The 26779-nt window shown below is 35.1% G+C and overlaps 1 protein-coding gene across 1 annotated transcript; it reads right to left on the bottom strand.

The window, feature by feature from the left end:
* Positions 1–1287: 1287 nt before the first annotated feature.
* LOC134839780 (uncharacterized) lies at positions 1288–26493 on the bottom strand. The gene is made up of 9 exons (XM_063855402.1): positions 24901–26493; positions 24455–24597; positions 17907–18038; positions 13672–13916; positions 12773–13338; positions 10142–10299; positions 5976–6220; positions 5157–5642; positions 1288–1538 (listed from the first exon to the last, which is right to left on the bottom strand). The coding sequence occupies exons 1-9, from the start codon at positions 25326–25328 to the stop codon at positions 1356–1358; spliced, it is 2586 nt and encodes an 861-aa protein (XP_063711472.1). The 5' UTR covers positions 25329–26493; the 3' UTR covers positions 1288–1355.
* Positions 26494–26779: the final 286 nt, after the last annotated feature.

Raw genomic sequence — 26779 nt, 5'->3', positions numbered from 1 at the left:
ATTTCAGTCTCAAGTTCATAAATATTTCAAAAATTTAACACGCTGTCCGATAAATTTCTTAAAAGCTATATATAAAACAGACATTGTTGATCGAGTTTTAAAAAGATAGTTCTCATTAGTTCTTAGACTAACCAGTTCTCAACAGCTTTGTCGTCCAACAATCTCCAGTATGCGAATTCGTTCACATTTGAATCCGCCGAACATGCGCTGTTCCTGCTACTCACCCCAACGATATCTCCCACAATTTCGCTCACAGATGGCAAAAAATACTCACCCTCAATTGATTCGGGGTAAAATATATCACAATTCATTGGTTATATTGGGCGAACGGTCTATCACAAATTTTTGGAGCGTTCTTAACGAACCGCTTTTGCAAAGTTTTTGATTTTTTTTCTAATTTATTTTGTTGGTTGAATCTGAATTGCTGATAGCACTTTAATCATAATTTGCTCACGACAGACGTTGGTGTTGATTTTACGGGAATAAAATGTTTTCCCATTCTGTTTGCTCTGTTATAAAACTCAAGTCTTTGAGACCTACTTTTTTACTGTTTAATAACTTACTACTTTTTGTGATGTATTTCAAAATCACTCCCGGTGTTGAATGTATAAATTATGAACTTGATTTAATTTAAAAGGAAAAATGAAAATCACAATCTTGATATCTTTAAAATCCGCCCTGTACAATTGACTAACTATGAAACCAACTTAGACTGCCTCACAATATCATTTCTGGAGACGATTCATTCACCAATCATGTCTGATTTATTGGTTCAGCTTAAAACCTCTACACCTAGAAACGAATGTCACTAACTTAGGTTGAGTAGCAGTTCCTTCGAGCAATCAAAGTGGAAAAATTGAATTCTTTCACCTTCAAAACAATTCTTAACTTTTCAGAACAAAAATCATGTCATACAATGCTCAGCAAGTGTAACTTTTTGACAAATATAACAAATCAAAGTTAACATAATTTCAATAATAATTTTATAACCCGAGAATCAAACACAATAACAGATGATTTCAACTGCGAAGAGGTAATTTTACATCTTATTTTTATCAAGAAAATCAATATAACAGCCTCGGGCTATATATTGCCCTCAATACATTCTTTTCATTCAACATTCAATGAAATTACATATCAACAATTTTGAAGTTTAAATTCAATTTTGAAGTTTTCAGTCCGAATGCCAAGTTAAAGCAATACCAAAAAAGGAATCTAAAAAGTTCTTAAAGCGAATTTCTAACTTTTTGAGTTGGAAATTTTTATTTAGAAAAATAAGATTCGGAAATTTTGATACTGCTTTATGAGCACTCAAGTCAGATGTGTTTTATTGAAATCTTCAAAAGAAACCCTTTTCATGGACTTCGCACATAGCAGCACAGTCTCTCGCCTCCGATAACGTAAGCAGATGCCAGTTTTTGGAACCTGTCCGCTTCTGAGAAGTCGCCAAAGGAGACTAGAGCAGAGCCGAATCGGGGACGGAAGCGGAAGCCAGTGTAGTCAACTCCGGAGTTTTTAAGCATGTTCTTCAAATCACCCTAGGGAACCAAAAAGATGATTTTGTAGTTACATTGCCCTGAAACTTTCCGTTGAATAATAATGCATAAAATCTTGCGCAGAAAATTACTATTTATTTGTCTCAAAAAAGCACAGCTTCGGCGATGCCAAGCATAGAACTGATTCAAACCATTTTTGGGGAAACATGCAATTAGATAATGAAAAGTTTAAGTTATGGCCAGAATAAATCATCCATATAAGCCATTTCTCATTTTTACGCCTTTTCAAAAGATAGAAAATCTGATTCAAATTGTAGAGACAAAACCCGTTCGAGTAAGAAACCTTAACTCATAGAAAAAGAGAAACAATTGATACCCGAAAAGAAAAAAAAGCCCATAGACAGTTGGAAAATTGATCGCAATGAAAAAAGCAATTAAATATAATGCTGAATCAACTTTCGCATCTCAAAGCAAAATAAATCTGAAAACAAGCGGGGATTTAAGTGAAGAAGAATTAAATCATAAAAAATTAACTCTATAAAACTATTTTTCAGCCACTGTAACCCTTCATATTTATCATACCTTAAACATTATTGCCCTCAACTTTAAGCAACTTTCTCCACAGTAGACGAAAATCAATTCAACTGCAGAAATCTTACCAAGAGTCAAGAATATGCAAATTAAAGTTCCAACTTTTTTCAAACTTTCCAATCATATCCTTGATTTATTTAAAATCGAACCCACCGTACCCTGTGTATGGAACAAAAATATAATGCGTATGAGATGCCAAGTTATTTTAAATGAATGCATCATTGATTTATATTTAAGTGATCTAGAAAAAACATGTTTGGTATTCATTTTTGTTGAAAATAAATATTGTTCTATTACTATGTTACTGGTCATTTGGGATACTGGATCTTGTTAACTATTCCCATATTGCAAAAAGGGAAGATTCACTGGAGAAACAAAATTCACATATCCTTAACCGTTGAATTAGTTCTTTATAGGTGAAATTCGTTACTAGATAGCAAGGGAGATGGAGGAAGAGGGGTCCATAGTTGACCAGATCCGGAATTGATTTTAACAATCACCTTGTGATCCCTTTTTCTATTTCCGTATGGAAAAAATCAATCTTAACACCAGTCTGTTTCACAATCTGATTACATCAATACTGGTACAAAAATACAAATTGTTCGGACCATTGAAAATGGAGCGGAACTTTGTATTCGGGTGTGTTTTAGTTTTCCACGCAAAATCAGGTACCACAAATAATGATCGAACTGGGTTGAGTGTTATATCATTTTAAAGCCCTTCCAGTCGTGAATTTAACATATAAAAAAAATTTGAATCGAGATAAACCGGTTTGAAATTTTTGATTTTTGGTCCAATTCCGAGCTAATAAGGTGACCGGGTACGCTTACAATAGATTATTTAAGCTTAATTTCAGAGGTGAAAAATGAGTTTTGACAAACATTTTTTATGAAGTTAAAAGAGCTGTAAGGGCATACATTTTTTTGTTTCCTTGGGAAGAGCAAAGGAAAGGTAGTTTTTGGAGTTTAAGCGCAAATTTTGGAATCAAAAACTTGAAAATTCAAAAAAATTTCTTCAGGTCATTTGTCATCAAAAACTGTTTTCCAATGGATTTATTTTACAATGACTCTCAAAGATGCCTAAATTCTATTTTTTCTTTCAGATCTTTTTATCACAACATGCAGAAAAAAAAACGACACAAATTTGAACATTTTTTTTTGTATTTTTTTAAAAGACTGTGGTCGGAACATTCTATGCTGCTTGCACAGTAACCGGCTATACGTGTTACCTATTGCTATCTGCAAAATCGACTTCTGAGCATTATTCACACAATCCCAAAAACATAGCCAAATGAGAGATGGAAAATAATAATGAACCCAAGGAAACAAAAAAATGTATGCCCTTACAGCTCTTTGAATTTAATGAAAAATGTTTGTTTGGTGCTTTTTAGATTAAATTAACCCAATTTGAAAAACTGGATCAATTAGCTAATTTTCGACTGCGTTCATTACTCTTAAAAAGCAAGTTGAAGACAGCAGCAAAAGTTGAAGAATACGTTCATTACTCTTAACAAGCAAGTTGAAAACAGCAGCAAAATTTAACTGGCCATTTACCTACATCAGCCTCTAAGCAGACACCTTGTAAGCAGGAAAAAATCACAAAAAAAATCATGTAAAAGCAATCCGCCAGCTGGGAATTGGAATACATGGAACACGAATAGCCGGTTGCTGTGCAAATAGCACAGATTATTCCGAGCACATTCAAATAAGTGGAATTTTTGAGCGTGATGAGAAAGAAAGCCCAGATTTTCGGCATATTTTTTGTATCGTAAATAGACATATTCGACAAAAGTTTCCTTCGTAAAATGGTTAGGAAAACAAAAAATTACAATTTTTTTTAAATTACAAGATGGCGCTAAAAACCTTCCATTTAAATGGAACAAAAACTATGATTTTAGGGATTGAATAAAACTTTCATTGCTTATCCTTCTATAAGCCTTCTCGATACTCTTTCTCTAAGAAATTTGACATAGTAAAAAAATTCAAAAAGGCTTTTCTAGACACATAAATCTTTTTAAAAACTTTTAAGGTCGTTCGAATCAAGACTTTAAGGGTTCTGATATGATATAACACTCAATCTCTTCCGATGATTTTTTGTGGTACCTGATTTTATGTAAATACAAAAAAAAACACTCGAAGACAATGGTCGGAACAATAAGAGAAGTAAAAGTATTGAAGAACAAAGCCAACTTACGAGTTTTAAAGAAAAAATAGATGCCCCTCAAGCTGTTTGAATTTCCAAAACAATTTACGATTGATAACTTTTTAACTAAATAAACCCAATTTGAAAAATTGGATCAATAGTCAAATTTTGTATTCCGCTGGGAAGTCTGAAAAATAAATTCCCTTTTCGAAACTAGAAGTCGATCACGTTTATCGTGATTTTACACTTTCGATGTTCGATAGTGGAGGTTGCCTTCCTTTCAACGGAGAAAAAGAACTGAACTTGAAAAAAATGATAAGTCAAACCGTGAAAAGTAAACTCGAGCCTGAACAAATTTTACTTTTCCTGAAAAAAAAACGAAAAAAAAAAACATCAGCATCTATATAATAGTCTGAACTACGTTCATTGGCTCCTAAAAAAGACACATGAAAACTGTTTCAGCGAGACAAGTTACTCGAGGAAAAAATAGTAACCACTTTGATAAGCTTTCCAATAGCAAGTTTAAAAACCGATCCTTTTCAATCACATTCGCTCGATGTTTTTCAATTTGCAATTCAGTTTCTATCAATATCAAATAAATTGACATGAAAGGCAGTGAACCGTGAAAAAGTTAATTTTAGCCTGAACAAATTTTACTTTTCCTGAGAAAATAAAGCGAAAAAAATCATCAGTAACTATATACGAGTCTGAACTACGTTCATTGGCTCTTAATAAAAGACGCATGAAAACTGTTTCAGCAAGACAAGTTGCTCGAGGAAAAAATAGTAACCACTATGATAAACTTTCCAATAGCAAGTTTAAAAACCGATCCTGAAATTTCAATCACATTCGCTCGATTGTTTTCAATTTGTCTAATTCAGTTTCTGTCAAATAAATTGACACGAAAGGCATTTTTAAAATCCTTACAAGTGTACTTTGAGCCCTGGGCAAGTTTTCCACCAAGCAGGTGAATCCCGCCAAAATGTCTCTTCCTTCATCTTCAGGAGCAGATCGGGAAGTCTCTCCGCTCACAGACTCCGAAAAGGCACTCAGATAGCTCATTCTACTTTGCATGCTTTCATCTTGGCCCACTGAACACACAGAATTCGCCCTTTGTTGCCTAATAGTGGCATCTTTCATTTCGTGCAGATATCTTAATTGTTTATTCGACCGTTCTTCCAAACTTTCTGGCTCTCGCTTGACCCGACTTCCTCCCATAAATGGCACAGAAGACGCATCATCATATCCATACCGCGATCTGATAACATCATCTCTCGACATTTGAGACAAAGTATTGCGCATCTCTCGATTGTTCAATGGTGCCCGCATGAAGTCGTAACTTCTCGAGCTAGAATTACCTCTATTGTCGTTAAAAGAGTAGCCAGAATCAGGTGGCAAAGGCTGGGTAGAGAGCTGAAACAATTTCCAATTATCTATCAACTAGACGATTGAATTTTAGGCAAGACGCCAATAATCAGACTCCCAACTAAATTTGACCGAGTGAAACACCTCACAGAGTTGAGAGTGAATACAACAGGCTTGGCAAGGCTATTGAACGCTGTTTAAACGGCGGAGTATATAAGAAAGGGTCTAAGTTAAGTCCGAGATTTTTGAGTTTGTGATCTAGGGTTAAAATCGGCTTCAGTAAATTTACTTACTACCGATGCGCCTTACGTACCGAACCTTCTTTAGAAAGGCTTTTCAACATAAACATCAAGTAAAAAGTATCAGAGAAAGTTGACTTACACTCGCTAAAGCACTTCTGTCGTTTCTCGAAAACTCTCGTCCAAAAGAGTTGCGCGGTTCATTTTCGTTCATTTTGCAGTACGGCGATTGTGCTTGATTTTGAGCGTAAGCAGATTGACAACTTGCGCTTCTTGAAGCGCAACTGCTATCATTTCTCCTAATGTTATGCTGGTTCTGTTCTCTGAATTGCTCAGATTCGTTTAAATATGCAGGATTCTGCCGCTCCTTTTCAAGTGGAGAAAGACCTAGAAAAATCAGTTGAGCTGTCATCTTTTGCAATCCAAAAGGTATTAAAAATTGAATGAAGAAAGGAATGACATTTCAAGAGATCAAATGATCTCAATGAAGCCAAAGCTCAAACAATTTCAGAAGGTTAGCTTAATAAGTATAATTTTTCTCCAATTTTCACAGTTTATCAGGGCTCTCAGACTATTATTTAATCGCTGATCTAAGTTCAAATGAAATTACAATTTACTCGCGAATATAAAATCACCAGAAAATCTGAAGGCCGTTCATCTGCTGATTTTTACTCAATTTGACCTACCTTGCTCGAACGACAGCTTCAACTTTTAAACTGATACTGTGATTACGGGCAATTCTATTAACTTTTCTGTACCAGATAGCAATTTGAGAGGAAAGAGTATAGAAATTTAGAACAGAATGTGAAACACACACCATCAGTTTCCTCCCAACACGCGTATATAGGCACTCGGCGCACAATACGCCTAGGAGCAGCTAAGAGAAATGACAAAAGAGTGTATAACACTAATATCAATGTAAAATGATGCGCACTCTCCAAATTTTGTTTATTCTCTCCGAAGGCTCTTTTAGAAATATCTTGGTAAAAGTTGAAATAGTTCCAAAAGAGGGCTTTGGACGTTCAGAGGATCGAGTCCCTGAGGTGGCTCGCCTACCTTTTCCCAACCTAAGCCAGCCCCTGGTCTTTTTATTTCAAAACTTAAGATGTTAACACAGAGGTGAAGCGGAGCTTCGCATCACATGCGATACAACACAAACGAGAAAAAATGCAAATACATGCGATACAACGCAATACAATAAATCCTTGAAACTACAATGAACAAGACTTGCACTTGCAAGTACAATGAAAATTGCTTGCAGCACAAGAAAAATCTGTGATGTGGCAGCGAAGCCCACAATCTTTAAGCAGACACCAGTTGAGCCAAAAAACTTATTTTAGTTAAAAGATTTTAAAGTATTTAAAAAATTTCAAAGTTCCCCCTGAAAATACATTGAATAAAACTTGCAATGACAATGAGGGTTGCTTGCAGCATAAGCGAAATCCGTGACGTGGTAACTAAGCCGACAAAACTTATACGAAAGTCCGACAATTCAATTTTTACCGGAAAAACTTCAATTGCATACAGACTGAAAAAAACCATGGTCCGGCCGGGTCTCAAACGCCCGAACTTCGGGTGCAAAGGCGACGGCGTAACCTCTAGACCACGTAGGAAAGCTCATGGAAATTGTTAAGCTTCAATAATAAAACAAATTAAAAAAGCAAAATTTGTAAGGAAATTTGTTAACGGGAAAAAAGCCTATTTCCCGATTGCAAGACACTTGCTCTGGCAAATTTAATTAAATTCCACTTTCGAAAAGATGATCTCTGCACAGAACTCGAACTTGTCTTTTTTTTTAGAAGAAGCTATGTGTCTGGTTCTATCGTTTCAAGCCATTTTAAAGTCACTAAAGAAAGCTTGTAGGGCAATGTTTGTAGTTTAATTAATATTCTGTCGTGATTTCAGAAAAGCTCTTCATCGTCGAGGAAAATTGGTCGGACGATTTTAGTTTTTCAGACTTATCAAAAGAACTTCTTATTACTCATTCTTATTAAGATAGCCGGTTGCTGTGCAAGCATCACAGAATGTTCCCACCACGGTTATAATTGCAAAGAAAAACATAGCCAACAGACAGCTGGAAGAAGTTAATGAGTTCAACTAAACTTAAAAAAATTTCAGCTTTCGAAATTCGAAAAAAAATACATGATATTAAAGCTCTTTCTATTTCGAGAACAACTTATGATTGGCACTTTCTTGATAAAAATCAACCCAATGAAAGAAAACTGGATCAATCAAACAAATTTTATTTCGCTGGGAAATCTGAAAAAGAAAATCCACTTTCGAAACTAAAAATCGATTACATTTTTCGTGGCCTTCACATTTTTGCTGTTCGATAGTGGATTTTGCCTTCCTTTCAACAAAGAAAATGAGCTAAGATTAAAAAGATCAAAAGTCAAACCGCAACAAAATAAATTAGAGCCTGAAAAAATTTTAAGACTTTTCCTTAAAAGAAAAATAATCCCGACCTAAATAAGAATCTAAACTACGTTCAGCGACTCTTAAGCATTGTATCAATAAAATAAACATTTATTCCGCTGGGAAGTCTGAAAAATAAAATCTACTTTGTTATACTAATGTGTGATGACCATAGTTGTTTCTCTACTAAAATAAAAGAGACGGGCGAAAATTTATGAGAAAATGAAATCTTCCCGAAGACATAACATTTTTCGTTTGAAAATTAAAAAGACGCCGCTTCTACAGGAAAGATTATGGCAGCTGGTTCATTCGATAGAACCCCAGGGTATTTTATAAGAAAAGTTAAGAAGTTTCTAAAAAACGGTAAAAAGTTCAAATTTGACTTTCCAAAAACATTTTTTTTTCTGCAAAAAGAAGGTAGTAGTTGCGTTAGCAGAGAAGACTTCTGAACCCCAATTTCTCGATTGACCAAATAAATTTAAGAATTGGCAGGGTAGTTTTCGAGAAAAGTCAAAAAATTTCCAAAAAATTCCGAGAATCATAGCCTTAATTGTGAAAAACTTTGGGCGTAGCCGCTTATACAAAGACATTCACACAACCTGTTATTTCAATTGAACGCAAAAACTCAGATTGCAGAGGGTAGTTTTCGATAAAAAAGTCAATTACTTTTAAAAAACGGTAAAAAAATTTTTTGTCTATTCCGAGGGCCCTAATTTCGTGTTAGAAAAAATTGGGCTCAGTTGATTATGCATGGACGCTTTCCACATCAGGTTGTTTCGATTGAAACCAAAAAAAATCAGATTTGGGAGTAGTTTTTGAGAAGCAAAAAAAATTCAAAAACGGTCGTAAAATCAAAAAATTTTGACTTATCCAAGGTCCATAACTTTTTGTATAAAAAATTTGGTCGTATCCAAATATTGAGAGAATTTTCCCAAAGCGTTTTTAAGGTTGAACCAAATATTTCAGAATTGGGCGGGTACTTTTCGAGAAAGGTCAAAAAGGATCAAAAATGGTCAAAAATCAAATATTTGTTCAGTCCGAGGTCCCTAAATTTTGATCATGTAGGGGCACTTCCCACGACCAGTTCTTTTAATTGAATCTTAAAAACTCACGTTCTATTCGAAATTATCATAAGACAAGCAATTTAAAAATATATATGTAAAAAAAATTTAATACAAACATTGCACCCAGAATTTAAGCATGTCAGCAGGCATGAGCATGATACAAGATCATATTAGCAATTGATTCAACTGATTTCGTTAAACTAGTTGTTAACCCGAAAAGTCTAAATTCCGAATTGATAACGCTGGCTAATAAGTCTTTTCAGTACATTCGTTGACACTTAGGCAAACTGAGAGAACCTATTCAGGGTGGCCACAGTGTCTGAGAAATGGCAGGCACTGATGAAAATAAATGCCAGGAACTGACATCTTTTTTTGAAAAAGTAGCCTTTTTTTACTCCACTTTTCTTCATTGGTCCAATTTTTTTTGATCCCACTAATTATTTATTCTCAAAGCTGCTCATAATACCTGAAAAAAACGTATACTGTGTAAGCCTGCTTAATTTTTGATTTTGAACGATTCAGTAAAGCGCGATGAAAAAAACTGGCACTGATATTCATTTGCTGGCACAGACAGATCACGCTTCGCACTGATGTAGCACTAACCGCACTGATACCATGGCCACCCTGCTATTGTTCACAGAAGGATATAGGATTTTTTAAAGAGAAGGGGCGGATTTCAAAATTAATTTAGATTGCCCGAACTTCGTTTCCGAGCTCAATGCCTAAAAAATCAATTGAGCAATAAAAAAATTAACTCACCGCACGCATTTTTGAAAAATAGACAAAAATCCCCCCCCCCCCCCAAAAAAAAATCCCTATTGTTACTAACATTGATTAGCAATCAATTGGCAATCGCGATTTGCATGTCCAGAGACGCTGTTGTGTTCGCTCAGTGCCAGTTGCTGTGCCTTCATCATGGCTTCTACTCTCTGCTGAGACTGTGGACTGGAACCGTACTCTTCTAAAACAATCACATACAGTCTACTTCTAGACAGGTAAATAAAAAGATAGCACCCCAAAAACAATTTCTTTAATGCAAGTTTTTCATAATGATTGTCAAAATGCTTGTCGAAATCTTTGGGTCAATTAATAATTATCCTACTTCGACCACAACCAAGTAATTTTTTCTCAAAATGCCCTTTTTATTGAAGAAATATTAATGATTTATGTCGAGATAGTTAACAGATGTGAAATTAGTTCGAAACCCTTTTTCTCAAAATGCCCTTTTTATTGAAGAAATATTAATGATGTATGTCGAGATAGTTAACAGATGTGAAATTAGTTCGAAACCCCAACCTTACAAAACTTTTTTTTTGTGTTCGTGCGCAAAATTTTTCTGGTTATATTCCACAAAATTGTACACAGTATCACAAATAAAATCGGGTACCACAAATAATGATCGGACTCGGTTGAGTGTTGTATCATAGTAAATCCCTTTCAGTCGTGATTTAAAACACATAACGAAAATTTTCAGTGTCGAGATGAACCTGTTTGAAATTTTTAATTTTTTGGTCTAATTTCGAGTTAACAAGGTGACCGGGTACGCTTACAATAGCTTATTTAAGCTTAATTTTAGAGGCGAACACTTAGTTTTTTTCCAAGTAAAGGTAGTTTTTGGAGTTTTTTAGCGCAATTTTTTTAGCGGCACGAATTTGAACGTTTTTTTATTTTCTTAAAAAATTTGGTCGGAACTTTCTGTGCTGCTTGCACACTAATCGTCAGCAATATCGAGTTCTGAGCATGGTTCACACAATCCGTAGCACAAAGCCAACTGAGAGTTGGAAAAGAATAATGAACCCAAGGAAACAGAAAAAAAAACTGACTTGTTTTTTGAAAAAACTTTTGCATGTTAAGAAAAAACGTATGCCCTTACAGCTCTTTGAATTTCATAAACAATTACTAACATTAGCCTCTAAGCAAACGCCATTTAAGCAGGAAAAAATCACAAAAAATATCATGAAAAAGCAACCCGCCGCCAGCTGGCAATTGGAATACATGGAACACCAATAGCCGGTTGCTGTGCAAATAGCACAGATTATTCCGACCATATTCAAATGAGTGTAATTTTTGAGCGTGGTGAGAAAGAAAGCCCAGATTTCCGGCATATTCGTTGCATCGTAAATAAACAATCGACAAAACGATTAGAACATAATTCGAAAAATTATTAGAAAAACAAAACATTTCCGGCATATTCGTTGCATCGTAAATAAACATAATCGACAAAACGATTAGAACATAAGTCGAAAAATGATTGAAAAAACAAAACATTATATATTTTAATTACAAGATGGCGCTAAGAACCTTCAATTTCAATGGAACAAAAACTATGATCTTAGGGATCAAAAAAAAACTTTCATTGCTTATCCTTCTATAACAAGCCTTCTCGATACTCTTTTTCTTAGAAATTGGACGAAGTAAAAATTCAAATAGGCTTTTCTCGACACTGAAAGAAAACTTTTAAGAAATTATTAAGGTCGTTCGAATTAAGACTTTACGGGCTCCGATATGATATAACACTCGATCTCTTCTGCTGATTTTATGTAAATACAAGAAAAAAACACCCGAAGACAATGGTCAGAACAATAAGAGAGGTAAAAATATTGAAGAACATAGCAAACAGACAATTGGAAAAGACTCAATGAACGGAAAAATAACTAAATTTTTTTGGAAAAAATCTCAACTTACGAGTTTTAAAGAAAAAATAGCTGTCCTTCAAGCTCTTTGAATTTCTAGAACAGTTTAAGATTGATATTTGTTTGATTAAATAAACCAAATATGAAAAAAACTGGATCAATAGATAATTTTTTATTCCGCCGGGAGGTCTGAAAATTAAATTCCTTTTTCGAAACATGAAGTCAATCACGTTTTTTGTGACTTTTACACATTTGATGTTTGATAGTGGAGGTTGCCTTCCTTTCAACGGAGGAAATTAACTGAACTTGAAAAAAAAACGATAAGTCAAACTGTTAAAAAAGTAAATTTGAGCCTGAACAAACTTTACCACTTTTCCTGAAAAAAAAAAGGAAAAAGAATCAACGTTCATTAGCTCCTAATAACAACACATGAAAACTGTTTCAGCGAGACAAGTTGCTCGAGGAAAAAATAGTAACCACTTTGATTAACTTTCCAATAGCAAGTTTAAAAACCGATCCTGAACTTTCAATCACATTCGCTCGATAGTTTTTTATTTGTTTAACTCAGTTTCTATCAAATAAATCACACGAAAGGCAGTGAACCCTGAAAAAGTAAATTTTAGCCTGAACAAATTTTACGAATTTTCCTAAAAAACGGGGAAAAAATCATCAGCAACTATATAAGAGTCTGAACTACGTTCATTGGCTCTTAATAAAAGACGCATAAAACTGTTTCAGCAAGACAAGTTGCTCGGGGAAAAAATAGTAACCACTATGATAAACTTTCCAATAGAAAGTTTAAAATCCGATCCTGAATTTTCAATCACATTCGCTCGATAGTTTTCAATTTGTCTAATTCGGTTTCTAACCAATAAATTGACACGAAAGGCATTCTAAAACTCCTTACAAGTGTACTTTGAGCCCTGGGCAAGTTTTCCACCAAGCAGGTGAATCCCGCCAAAATGTCTCTTCCTTCATCTTCAGGAACAGATCGGGAAGTCTCTCCGCTCACAGACTCCGAAAAGGCACTCAGATAACTCATTCTACTTTGCATGCTTTCATCTTGGCCCCCTGAACACACAGAATTCGCCCTTTGTTGCCTAATAGTTGCTTCTTTCATTTCGTGCAGATATCTTAATTGACTATTCGACCGTTCCTCCAGACTTTCTGGCTCTCGCTTGACCCGACTTCCTCCCATAAATGGCACAGAAGACGCATCATCATATCCATACCGCGATCTGATAACATAATCTCTCGACATTTGAGACAAAGTATTGCGCATCTCTCGATTGTTCAATGGTGCCCGCATGAAGTCGTAACTTCTCGAGCTAGAATTACCTCTATTGTCGTTAAAAGAGTAGCCAGAATCAGGTGGCAAAGGCTGGGTAGAGAACTGAAACAATTTCCAATTATCTATCAACTAGACCATTGAATTTTAGGCAAGACGCCAATAATCAGACTCCCAACTAAATTTGACCGAGTGAAACACCTCACAGAGTTGAGAGTGAATACAACAGGCTTGGCAAGGCTATTGAACGCTGTTTAAACGGCGGAGTATATAAGAAAGGGTCTAAGTTAAGTCAGAGATTTTTGAGTTTGTGATCTAGGGTTAAAATCGGCTTCAGTAAATTTACTTACTACCGATGCGCCTTACGTACCGAACCTTCTTTAGAAAGGCTTTTCAACATAAACATCAAGTAAAAAGTATCAGAGAAAATTGACTTACACTCGCTAAAGCACTTCTGTCGTTTCTCGAAAACTCTCGTCCAAAAGAGTTGCGCGGTTCATTTTTGTTCATTTTGCAGCACGGCGATTGTGCTTGATTTTGAGCGTAAGCAGATTGACAACTTGCGCTTCTTGAAGCGCAACTGCTATCATTTCTCCTAATGTTATGCTGGTTCTGTTCTCTGAATTGCTCAGATTCGTTTAAATATGCAGGATTCTGCCGCTCCTTTTCGAGTGGAGAAAGACCTAGAAAAATCAGTTGAGCTGTCATCTTTTGCAATCCAAAAGGTATTAAAAATTGAATGAAGAAAGGAATGACATTTCAAGAGATCAAATGATCTCAATGAAGCCAAAGCTCAAACAATTTCAGGAGGTTAGCTTAATAAGTATAATTTTTCTCCAATTTTCACAGTTTATCAGGGCTCTCAGACTATTATTTAATCGCTGATCTAAGTTCAAATGAAATTACAATTTACTCGCGAATATAAAATCATCAGAAAATCTGAAGGCCGTTCATCTGCTGATTTTTACTCAATTTGACCTACCTTGCTCGAACAACGACAGCTTCAACTTTTAAACTGATACTGTGATTACGGGCAATTCTATTAACTTTTCTGTACCAGATAGCAATTTGAGAGGAAAGAGTATAGAAATTTAGAACAGAATGTGAAACACACACCATCAGTTTCCTCCCAACACGCGTATATAGGCACTCGTCGCACATTACGCCTAGGAGCAGCTAAGAGAAATGACAAAAGAGTGTATAACACTAATATCAATGTAAAATGATGCGCACTTTCCAAATTTTGTTTATTCTCTCCGAAGGCTCTATTAGAAATATCTTGGTAAAAGGTGAAATAGTTCTAAAAGAGGGCTTTGGACGTTCAGAGGATCGAATCCCTGAGGTGGCTCGCCTACCTTTTCCCAACCTAAGCCAGCCCCTGGTCTTTTTATTTCAAAACTTAAGATGTTAACACAGAGGTGAAGCGGAGCTTCGCATCACATGCGATACAACAAACGAGAAAAAATGCAAATACATGCGATACAACGCAATACAATGAATCCTTGAAACTACAATGAACAAGACTTGCACTTGCAAGTACAATGAAAATTGCTTGCAGCACAAGAAAAATCCGTGATGTGGCAGCGAAGCCCACAATCTTTAAGCAGACACCAGTTGAGCCAAAAAACTTATTTTAGTTAAAAGATTTTAAAGTATTTAAAAAAATTCAAAGTTCCCCCTGAGAATACATTGAATAAAACTTGCAATGACAATGAGGGTTGCTTGCAGCATAAGCAAAATCCGTGACGTGGTAACTAAGCCGACAAAACTTATACGAAAGTCCGACAATTCAATTTTTACCGGAAAAACTTCAATTGCATACAGACTGAAAAAAACCATGGTCCGGCCGGGTCTCAAACGCCCGAACTTCGGGTGCAAAGGCGACGGCGTAACCTCTAGACCACGTAGGAAAGCTCATGGAAATTGTTAAGCTTCAATAATAAAGCAAGTTTAAAAAGCAAAATTTGTAAGGAAATTTGTTAACGGGAAAAAAGCCTAGTTCCCGATTGCAAGACACTTGCTCTGGCAAATTTAATTAAATTCCACTTTCGAAAAGATGATCTCTGCACAGAACTCGAACTTGTCTATTTTTTTTAGAAGAAGCTATGTGTCTGGTTCTATTGTTTCAAGCCATTTTAAAGTCACTAAAGAAAGCTTGTAGGGCAATGTTTGTAGTTTAATAAATATTCTGTCGTGATTTCAGAAAAGCTCTTCATCGTCGAGGAAAATTGGTCGGACGATTTTAGTTTTTCAGACTTATCAAAAGAACTTCTTATTACTCATTCTTATTAAGATAGCCGGTTGCTGTGCAAGCATCACAGAATGTTCCCACCACGGTTATAATTGCAAAGAAAAACATAGCCAACAGACAGCTGGAAGAAGTTAATGAGTTCAACTAAACTTAAAAAAATTTCAGCTTTCGAAATTCGAAAAAAATGCATGATATTAAAGCTCTTTCTATTTCGAGAACAACTTATGATTGGCACTTTCTTGATAAAAATCAACCCAATGAAAGAAAACTGGATCAATCAAACAAATTTTATTTCGCTGGGAAATCTGAAAAAGAAAATCCACTTTCGAAACTAAAAATCGATTACATTTTTCGTGGCCTTCACATTTTTGCTGTTCGATAGTGGATTTTGCCTTCCTTTCAACAAAGAAAATGAGCTAAGATTAAAAAGATCAAAAGTCAAACCGCAACAAAATAAATTAGAGCCTGAAAAAATTTTAAGACTTTTCCTTAAAAGAAAAATCATCCCGACCTAAATAAGAATCTAAACTACGTTCAGCGACTCTTAAGCATTGTATCAATAAAATAAACATTTATTCCGCTGGGAAGTCTGAAAAATAAAATCTACTTTGTTATACTAATGTGTGATGACCATAGTTGTTTCTCTACTAAAATAAAAGAGACGGGCGAAAATTTATGAGAAAATGAAATTTTCCCGAAGACATAACATTTTTCGTTTGAAAATTAAAAAGACGCCGCTTCTACAGGAAAGATTATGGCAGCCGGTTCATTCGATAGAACCCCGGGGTATTTTATAAGAAAAGTTAAGAAGTTTCTAAAAAACGGTAAAAAGTTCAAATTTGACTTTCCAAAAACATTTTTTTTTCTGCAAAAAGAAGGTAGTAGCTGCGTTAGCAGAGAAGACTTCTGAACCCCAATTTCTCGATTGACCAAATAAATTTAAGAATTGGCAGGGTAGTTTTCGTTTTCGAGAAAAGTCAAAAAATTTCAAAAAAGGTCAATGAATAAAAAATTTTACTGTTCCGAGAATCATAGCTTTAATTGTGAAAAACTTTGGGTGTAGCCGCTTATACAAAGACATTCACCAACCTGTTATTTCAATTGAACGCAAAAACTCAGATTGCAGAGGGTAGTTTTCGATTAAAAAAAATCAATTACTTTCAAAAAACGGTAAAATTTTTTTGTCTATTCCGAGGGCCCTAATTTCGTGTTAGAAAAAATTGGGCTCAGTTGATTATGCATGGACGCTTTCCACATCAGGTTGTTTCGATTGAAACCAAAAAAATCAGATTTGGGAGTAGTTTTTGAGAAGCAAAAAAAATTCAAAAACGGTCGTAAAATCAAAAAATTTTGACTTATTCAAGGTCCATAACTTTTTGTATAAAAAATTTGGTCGTATCCAAATATTGAGAGAATTTTCCCAAAGCGTTTTTTCCCAAAGGTTGAACCAAATATTTCAGAATTGGGCGGGTACTTTTCGAGAAAGGTCAAAAAGGATCAAAAATGGTCAAAAATCAAATATTTGTTCAGTCCGAGGTCCCTAAATTTTGATCATGTAGGGGCACTTCCCACGACCAGTTGTTTTAATTGAATCTTAAAAACTCACGTTCTATTCAAAATTATCATAAGACAAGCAATTTAAAAAATATATATGTAAAAAAAATTTAATACAAACATTGCACCCAGAATTTAAGCATGTCAGCAGGCATGAGCATGATACAAGATCATATTAGCAATTGATTCAACTGAAACTAGTTGTTAACCCGAAAAGTCGAAATTCCGAATTGATAACGCTGGCTAATAAGTCTTTTCAGTACGTTCGTTGACACTTAGGCAAACTGAGAGAACCTATTCAGGGTGGCCACAGTGTCTGAGAAATGGCAGGCACTGATGAAAATAAATGCCAGGAACTGACATCTTTTTTTTTGAAAAAGTAGCCTTTTTTTACTCCACTTTTCTTCATTGGTGCAATTTTTTTAATTTATTTATAATAATTATATAATTATTTATTCTCAAAGCTGCTCATAATACCTGAAAAAAACGTATACTGTGTAAGCCTGCTTAATTTTTGATTTTGAACGATTCAGTAAAGCGCGATGAAAAAAACTGGCACTGATAATCATTTGCTGGCACAGACGGATCACGCTTCGCACTGATGTAGCACTAACCGCACTGATACCATGGCCACCCTGCTATTGTTCACAGAAGGATATAGGATTTTTTAAAGAGAAGGGGCGGATTTCAAAATTAATTTAGATTGCCCGAACTTCGTTTCCGAGCTCAATGCCTAAAAAATCAATTGAGCAATAAAAAATTAACTCACCGCACGCATTATTGAAAAAATAGACAAAAATACCCCCCACCCACCCCACCCCCCCCCCCCCCCCAAAAAAAAATTAAAAAAATCCCTATTGTTACTAACATTGATTAGCAATCAATTGGCAATCGCGATTTGCATGTCCAGAGACGCTGTTGTGTTCGCTCAGTGCCAGTTGCTGTGCCTTCATCATGGCTTCTACTCTCTGCTGAGACTGTGGACTGGAACCGTACTCTTCTAAAACAATCACATACAGTCTACTTCTAGACAGGTAAATAAAAAGATAGCACCCCAAAAACAATTTCTTTAATGCAAGATGTTTTTCATAATGATTGTCAAAATGCTTGTCGAAATCTTTGGGTCAATTAATAATTATCCTACTTCGACCACAACCAAGTAATTTTTTCTCAAAATGCCCTTTTTATTGAAGAAATATTAATGATGTATGTCGAGATAGTTAACAGATGTGAAATTAGTTCGAAACCCCAACCTTACAAAACTTTTTTTTTGTGTTCGTGCGCAAAATTTTTCTGGTTATATTCCACAAAATTGTACACAGTATAATTTTGTGGAACATAACAAGGAAGGAAGGTTTTGCGTAAAAATCAAACGAGTTTTAGGTGTAGGGTTTTGAGCTAATTTCACACCATATAGCCGGTCAGCTATCTCGAATTAAATCTTTAACATGTTTCAAAATGAAAGCGCGTTTTGAAAAAAAATAGTAGTGGTCAAAAACGGATAAGTATTAATTAACCCCCAAAGATTCTGACAAGCGTTGTCTTTAAATGATTCATCCAGTCTCCAATAAGCCCTAATTTGAAGGAAGAGGCAATAGATTATAAATCAGAATAGATCTAGAAAAACAACAGAGAAAGATAGTGAAAAGAGCGACCCGTGGATTCATTCCTTACGTTTGACAGTCAGTGAAGACTTCAGTTCTTGTGCTATAGGTATAGAAAAAAAATTACAAATTGAATTAGAAAAAAAAGAAACTGCGGGATCCGAGACAAACAGCCTTCAAAATTGGTTGAATTTTTCACATTATTATGCCATCTTAAGTTGGACTTAAAACTAAAATCACCATGTCCACAGAGTCTCATTGATTAAATTTTAGGTTGATTGTTTGCAAATGTAGCACTGCAACTGATTGGAGTAGGAACTTGTTTCGGAAGACATCAACTTTATCTGCCCTTCCAGAGAAAGAATTACTTGAAACACCAAATTCTTGTCTGTAAACTTGTCTCTAAGACTTCATGTCAAAATGAAGCCTCTGGAAAGTTCCATTTGAAAACCCATTTGCTTGAAAGCAGTCCTGAGAAAAAAAGAAACTAATTCACTTGAAAATGGACGAAATGGTTCATTGCTTGTTCCGACCATACCCCATTCATTCGTTCATTGTCAAGTGAAAGCTATGGTTTAAATTCCGGCAACGTATTTCTCTAGAATAAAGGATGACAAGATCACTCGCGGTCTGATTTTAAAAAATAAGCACAGAGGCAATGCTGCAAAATGAAACGAAAAATTAAAAACGAAAAACCCAGAAATTAAAAAACTTTTTAAAAATATAAATCAGCAAAAAACTTAGGCAAGCAGATAATGGAAATTTTATTTAGCCGAAGTTGACTGCAAAGCATCTTCGTCAATAGTAGACGAGCAAGTAAAACATTTGTAACCTGCACAGTATAATGAAAAAAAAACAAAGCCCAATATTTTCTGATTTTTATTCAAATCTGGCTAAGATATATTACACCACGGAAAATTCATTTTTAGCGTCATCTGTTAAATTTACCAGCTACATTTTGAAAACAGTTGTGAGCAAAACTTACAAAATGCCTGGAGAGGTTATCAAAAAGCATTTCAGCTCATCAAGTGGTAACCCTGAAAAAGGTTAATGAAGAGAAGATTAAATATAATGGGGTGAGAAATTTTCAAAACGGCAAATTGTGAATACCCTCTTTGTCACCAATTAGGGAAATTTTCAATGTTTTTCTAGAGCTCAATATTACTATTACGACAAGCATTATTTGGTGGTGGTCTCATTGGCAAAAAAGAACAATTTTCGAATTATTGCACACATCAGGTATATCGTTGATATATAAAAGGAAAAGTAATGGCCCCAGCACAGAGCCTTAGGGCATACCAAGTCGGACTAGTTTAACATATGAAATTTCATTGCCATGCTCAACACTTTGATTTCGATTACTGAAAAAACTTTCAAAAATTTTGTTACCTTTTCCGAGAAGTCCTTAGCAGTGTAACTTCTCAATAGAAAGCTGTGATCAATTTTGTCAAATGCTTTCTTATGGTCAATGAAACAGGCGTTTCCAAAATACATTTTATTTTTAGAAACTCTCATAAACACTGAAACGAATCAAAGCATAAACATATGATTCTTTTGGTTGGAACCTAAATTGCACCCTTTTGAAATGTTATATATTTTTAATGAACGTCATTAGTTGTTTGTATAAAAATTTTTGAAACAGCTCAGTAGGCTTATGGGTCTATAATTGTTGGGATCAGAAAGTTCACCACATTTATAAAAACTCATGAACTTCGCCAGATTAAGACTATCCATCCGTAAAACGCCTTCACCTAAACAAGAGGCTGAAATATTCAGAGGCTGAAATATTACGGGCCGTAATTTCTGAAGAAAATTGTTACTAATGCCATCATGGCCACGAACATTTTTACTTGAATTCTTTTTGATGAAAGCGCATCTTCTTGTACATTTATTAAAACAATCTGTAAGTATTAACAGTTAACAAGAGAAAAGTGCATGTGAGTGGAAACTCTTTATTGTTTTTTTTCTAACATTGGACAAAAATTGATCAACAAAATTGTTCTCAAGAAGTTTCATAAGGAGGAAAATTAAACACACTAGTTTTTTGCCTTTTCCTCCATATGAAAGTTCTGGTGAACAAAATTGTTTCCATGTTAGAGAAAAACTACACTCTTGTTAACTGTTCATCCTTACAAAACTTAATAAATACCTCGAAAAAAACCTCTTTTTGTATTTTCGCAAATAATTTTGTTTTGTTTCTAGACTATTTATACTTTTCATGATCTATAAACGACCCAAACTCAACCCAACGCATCAATTTTCTTTTCTATCCCGCATTTTGATATGATTTTTAAACATTTTATCAAACCAATGATTTGTTTTTTTTTCGTGGTTTTCTTAAGGCAATTAAATTATTTATTGAAATTTCAAAAAATAACAATTTTTCATTTGCGTTTTTGTGCATATGCTGTATTTCATGATTAACCAAGAACCCAAATTTTGCAAAAAAAAATGAGTCATTCTCTTTAGCTCATTTTTGATTCCCCATGAAATTAATTCATAATGATCACTCATGGTGGAATGTTAAATACAAGTAAGCAGTGATCTATACAGGACTCTATTGTAAAGGTTTTAGGAATTGATACTAACAAAAAATAATCTTATCAGGTTCGTATATTCAATTTTCTGGGTTTTAAAATGTCAATATTAAAGTCTCCGCAAATTGAAGATTTCCCTTGTAAACGATTATAGATTTCCAATCAATCTTCAATTTGCGAAAAAAAACAACCAAAATTTTCAGTTGATGCTTTGTAGACAACTGTCAAATTGTACTTTACTTTGTTATAAAGAGAGAGACTGATTGTCATTGCCTCCAATTCAGTTGAAATAGACTCGACTGCCAAGACACGACAAGAGCCCAGACAAAACCTAACCTTTCAAGGACAAAGGACATTTAAACAAGAAAAAAGATCGATTCCTGAGCTAAAAATGACTTAAATTTTCCACCCTCAGAAACAAATTGAAATTTGATAATAAATTTGATTATTAACACTTGAATTAAATTACCTGCATCAAAAACTACACCCTAAAATGATATCATCGCAAGTAAAACTCCTGATCCCGACCATAAATTACAAACATAGCCAACAGGCAGCTGTAAAAAAGTCAATCAACGCAAGTAACTTGTTTTTTTTTTCAAAAAACCTCAAATTTCGAACATTAAAGAAAAAAAGATGCCCTTAAAGCTCTTTGAATTTCTTGAACAATTAATGTTTAAAACTTTTCTGATTAATCAGCCCAATTTGAGAAAACTGGATCAATAGGCAACTTTTTATTCCGCTGGGAAATCTGAAAATAAATTCGACTTTCGGAACTAGAAGTCGATCACATTTATTTCACCTTTACACTTGTGCTGATCAATCGTAGAGCTTGCCCTCCTTTTAGAAATGGCAATGAACTAAATTTAAAAAGAAATTGTAAGTCAAACCGCGAAAAAGTTAATTTGCGCCTGAACAAATTTAAGGACTTTTCCTGAAAAAAAAAAAACGAAAAAAACATCAGCACTTATATAAGAGTTTAAACTGCGTTCATCATTTCTTATAAAAATAGGGTTGGTATGAAATGACAAAACGTTGATTTTTAAATTTCGAAACCCACGTAGAATTTTAATCAATCCCAAAAAACCCGAAATTAAAAGGGAAAATACAAGCCGATATAATTAAAGACGACATCCAACAAGCCGGGAATTTACCAAAAATATATCGCAGATTTTGCTCACCGGGGAAATGAAAATAACATATGTGCCACCCATGCAGCACCTACAAGCGCAGCATAATTAACTTCAACAATTCTTATTTTAAGTAAAAAAAACTAGTACCCGTTTGCACGCATGGGTAACCATAAGAGCTAGTACAACCAATTTTTTTCATCACCGAACTTAATTTCATCCACTTGATCGTAACTTGCTTTTTGATAACAGATAAACTTTTTGATTTAACCCAGACTGTCAATTGGAACTTTTTTTGGTGGTGCCGGACATCCAGCCGACGGGACTTCAAGCCGAATTGTAAAATAAGGGACTTCAAGCCGAATAGTTCCTTGAAATAGGAATAGTTTGAAAACAGTCCTTGAAATAGTCGTGAAATAGGAATAATTTGAAAACATTTTTTGAAGAATTTCTGAATTTTATGATCTTTCTTCACTACTTATTGGCGTTTGCATATAATTTAAGCATCCAAATGATGTTTCGGAAAGTTGGAAAGTAAAACATGGTTGAAGTCATTTTTCATGTTTATAATTTATGCATTTCAAAAACAGGCTGATATTTTTAACGGATGCCGATCACAAGTGGGGCATTGTCATGAATAACGCTTATTATTGAATAAACTTGCCAAAAATTTTGAAAAGCAACGTTTTACAGATGATAAAATAGCGTTTTGAGGTGCTTATAAAGTTATAATTTCGGCTTCAAGTCCCTTCGGCGTGAATTCCCGTCGGCTTGTTGTCCTAGACCCCCTTTTTTGGCCTCTAATCAATATAGTAGCAACTCAACCAAAAACAAAGAACCAACTTTTACAAACAAAAAACATTTTTTTTAAAAATAAATTGAACAAAAATGCATGAAATGAATTACATGCACCAAAAATTTATCAGCCCAACAACAGTTGGAAAAGAGTAATAAACGCATGCAGGAAAACAAAAAAATACTAATTTGTTTTTGAAAGCTTTCGAACTTTAAAGAAAAAAATATGCCCTGAACGGTCTTTGAATTTCAAGAAGAATTTATGATTGGCCCTTTTTTGATATTTGAACCCAATTTAAGAAAACTTGATCAATAGGTAAACTTTGAGCTGCAAAATCTCAACATTCAAATCCAATTTCGAAATCATAAATTCGAACTGAAGTTATTTTATAACTACAATCTACTGTCGAAACTAAAACTTGGTCACTTTTTTGCGTTATGAAGAGCATACTGCGTTTTTTATCGTTGGAAATTGAATTGAGAAAAAAAGAGAATGAACCAAAATTCACCAAAAGACTTCATGAGAGGAGAAAACAGCTTATCAAGTTATAGCTCCAACTTTGAACTATTAATTCTATTCTGAGATTTTTAACATTTTCTGCAATCCGGAGGAAACTATACAAATTATGGTTCCCTCGAACGACCCAAAATTAGGTTAGTAAGCCGATAAAATATAAGCCGAAATCATTTAGGCCGAAAATTGTTTTATACAAAAAAAATTAAAGGAAATACGAATCAAGGCTAGCAGAATTACAAATTGCAGGAGTAAATGAAAACAAAAAAGCAACTACAATAAAAACTGTACACAGCAAAAAATTCTAAGAGACTGCAACTAAGCCGACAGAACATAATCAGACAAACAATAAGCCGACATTTTTTTTTAAACTAATATTTCCCCGTTTGAAAAAAAAAACGGTCCTCGTCAGGCTCGAACTCTTAACCTTTGCCGTCCTAAGCGTATTCGATACCTTTAGGATGAGTGTGCCGGAGACGCTAAAAAATTTGAATTAATTATGAACTAAGAGATTCTGTAGAGCAAGTTGTTTAGCCCGAAAAAGTCTATATTCCGATTTGATAACGCTTGTTACTCGCAAACGTAATTTTTTTTGAAAAAATTCAATTCGCTTGAGGAAAAGAGCTAACCTCCTGGGTTAACGGTGTCCGTGATAATACTACTAATAGCGTAAGGTGGGTTTTTCTTCTACCCGATTTCTACTAGTTCAAATGAAAAGAAAGCTACCAGTGGTCAAGCGTAGTTTCATATTACAGCTCCTTCAGTCATGATTCGGATTTTTGAAAAAATATTTGAAAAGGCTCGCGAAAAAAAAATAAAAAAACTTAACTACTCACCGAGTATTCGATTTGCTTGGTCGACTTTCTTTGGTTTCTTCGGTGACCAGCTAGTTTGACTCACAGGCCCTTTAAGTGATTTGTCCTTCACCACAGTGGAAGACCAGATAAACTTGGCATCTTTCAGGGCCATCCCAGATTTCCTCGAAACCACAATTCAAAATTTAGAAATTAATTTGAAAATAAACATGTTTCTAAACTTCTATTTTCGGAATTTTTGAAATGAATCATAGTCCTCTCATCCGGCATTTCCGAGTCTTCTATCTGATTGAAACCAATTGTAATTTAATTCATCTTGTGATTACTTTGAAATTATGAGTGGTAGGATCAAGTTTATGCCCATTAGAAATCAACGCTGGACCATTTAAAGTGGAGCTCAATGATCACTCATCAAATCAATCACTCATCATCAAGTTTTTTTTCAATCAATTCAGCCATTCACTAACTCGCTGTTTGGCTTTCTCCTCCAAGACTTCGCATCAACATCTATCTCTGAGTCCTCAGAAGACTCACAAATGGGATCCTGGCTTTTCTCACGCTCTTCAATAGCACAAAGAGCCTCCTCAATTGCTGACCTCTCGGTGACTCCTTCAGCAGTGTTGGAAGACTTCGAAGCTCCAGATTCGACAATAGAATCATTGTTGCTATTCAACGAAGTATTCATATCTTCTTTCACAAAAAGATCAACCGAGTTTAGGAACTGATCTTCATCAGAGTTCTCGTCACCTTCACAGCGCTGACCATTGATAGCTTTTATCGGAGAAGAGGTAGTCTCCGCTAGACGTGAAATCTCATTTTCAACATCATCATCCAGATCCCATTCAGTGGGCGATGTAACAAGTTTGGGCAGCACACTTGCTTTCAGCGAACTCATTTAAAAACCTATAATTCTCTTTTTTTTTTTTTTTTTTTTCGGTAATCAGAAGGTCAAAAGTATCATAGTAACCGAGGTTACAGTCATGAGTCCCTTCATCATGTATTCCAGTCAAAATCCTTGGAATTTTCTAGATATGGAAGTGATAATGATAAAAGAAGATGTCAAGTGTTTAAGTCCTTTTCATTTAAAATCGATACGGGTTACGCTTCTTCAATAAGAACACGCAACTCGACACGAGATAATATAATATACAAGTGTTACAAGTAAAAAATTTCGTCGAAAGTTATTTTGTCATTTATTGTTCCGAGTACGCAAGCGGCGTTCGCAATCTGTATTGCCAGGGAGATTCTCTGTTTTAAAAAGCTGCCTGCTCTGGGTTCCTCAGTGCATATGCTTAGGTTCTTACAAAGCTTGCTCAAAAAAACTTCTTTGCTGGGGCCGGCCGCGCCCTGAATTTCAAAAGCTAGCGGTTGAAAAAGATATCCATCATTTACAAGATCTTTATATTTGTCAATTTTTCGCTCTTCCGCTTCAGCGGCAGCCGTACCAGGGTTACAAACAGACCCGGCATTAATCCTACAAGGGGCTAAGGAGTCTACTACCGTTACATCCCACAAGAGCTGCTTACCATCAGCCCATGGAACGAGCGTCAAACCGTCTGGTCGCTTCTGATCGGTCCTGTAGAGGTGTCGTGGTTCTAAAACAGACGGAATGTGAGTAGATGATAGACTCTGCTTTATAAGGGCATTCAGGTTTGAATGCCTAGAGAATCTCCCTGCACTTTTGAGGCAAGAAAGACCATGCCAACCATCCTCGGTAACGTCTTTTCCGCACACGCATTTATGCCGTTCGCATATTTTTGATCCTAATCGAAGTCCTATCGCAATTCTGAGTTGTTGGTTCGACAGTTTTAACCTTAAATTTTTGCAGGGGATGACGTTCAACCATTGGGATCCAAATCTATCTTGGAACGCGTTGAACCTTTTCACGTCCGTTGGTTCGAGTCGTAAAATCAAGTCTGCAATTTCGCTGTCAAAAATTGGCTCCGTCCAATTTTTTTGGATTTCATTTTCCGGAGCCATTTCAATTTTTCCAAGGTCAAACCACCGTTTAAGCGCATCATCATAGGTTCCATCCACATGCTCCAAACCAAAGATTTCGCTCAAGGCATCTTTCGCTCCTACTGTTGAGGCTAAGAAAGCGGGTAAAGCGAGTAGACGAGCGGAAGAAACGCCCAAGCCACCTTTGGCTGCCGGGAGATTCTTGAAACAATAAGTTTAAAATGAACTTTTCTCATAGCATTTAGAACTAACGCAATCAGACTAGCAGGTCAAGGTGTGTGCCAGTCGGTCATATTTAGAAGTTTGAGAATGCGTTAAAATTGTAAATTCAAACAAACGTTTTCGCACATTTTTGTGCATCTCCAGGTTTTAAAAAATCTAAACTAT

The sequence above is a fragment of the Symsagittifera roscoffensis genome, chromosome 2 (assembly GCF_963678635.1).
Source record: "Symsagittifera roscoffensis chromosome 2, txSymRosc1.1, whole genome shotgun sequence".
NCBI classification, from domain to species: Eukaryota; Metazoa; Xenacoelomorpha; order Acoela; family Convolutidae; genus Symsagittifera; species Symsagittifera roscoffensis.
This window is presented reverse-complemented; position numbering and strand designations above follow the sequence as displayed.

Coding starts and splice junctions, on each gene's coding strand:
- LOC134839780 (XM_063855402.1), bottom strand. CDS start 25,328: ATGAGTTCGCTGAAAGCAAGTGTGCTGCCCAAACTTGTTACATCGCCC. Junction 18,039..24,454: donor CCAAGCAAATCGAATACTCG/GTGAGTAGTTAA, acceptor TGATTGTTTTAG/AAGAGTACGGTTCCAGTCCA. Junction 5,643..5,975: donor ACAGAAGTGCTTTAGCGAGT/GTAAGTCAACTT, acceptor AAATTGTTTCAG/CTCTCTACCCAGCCTTTGCC.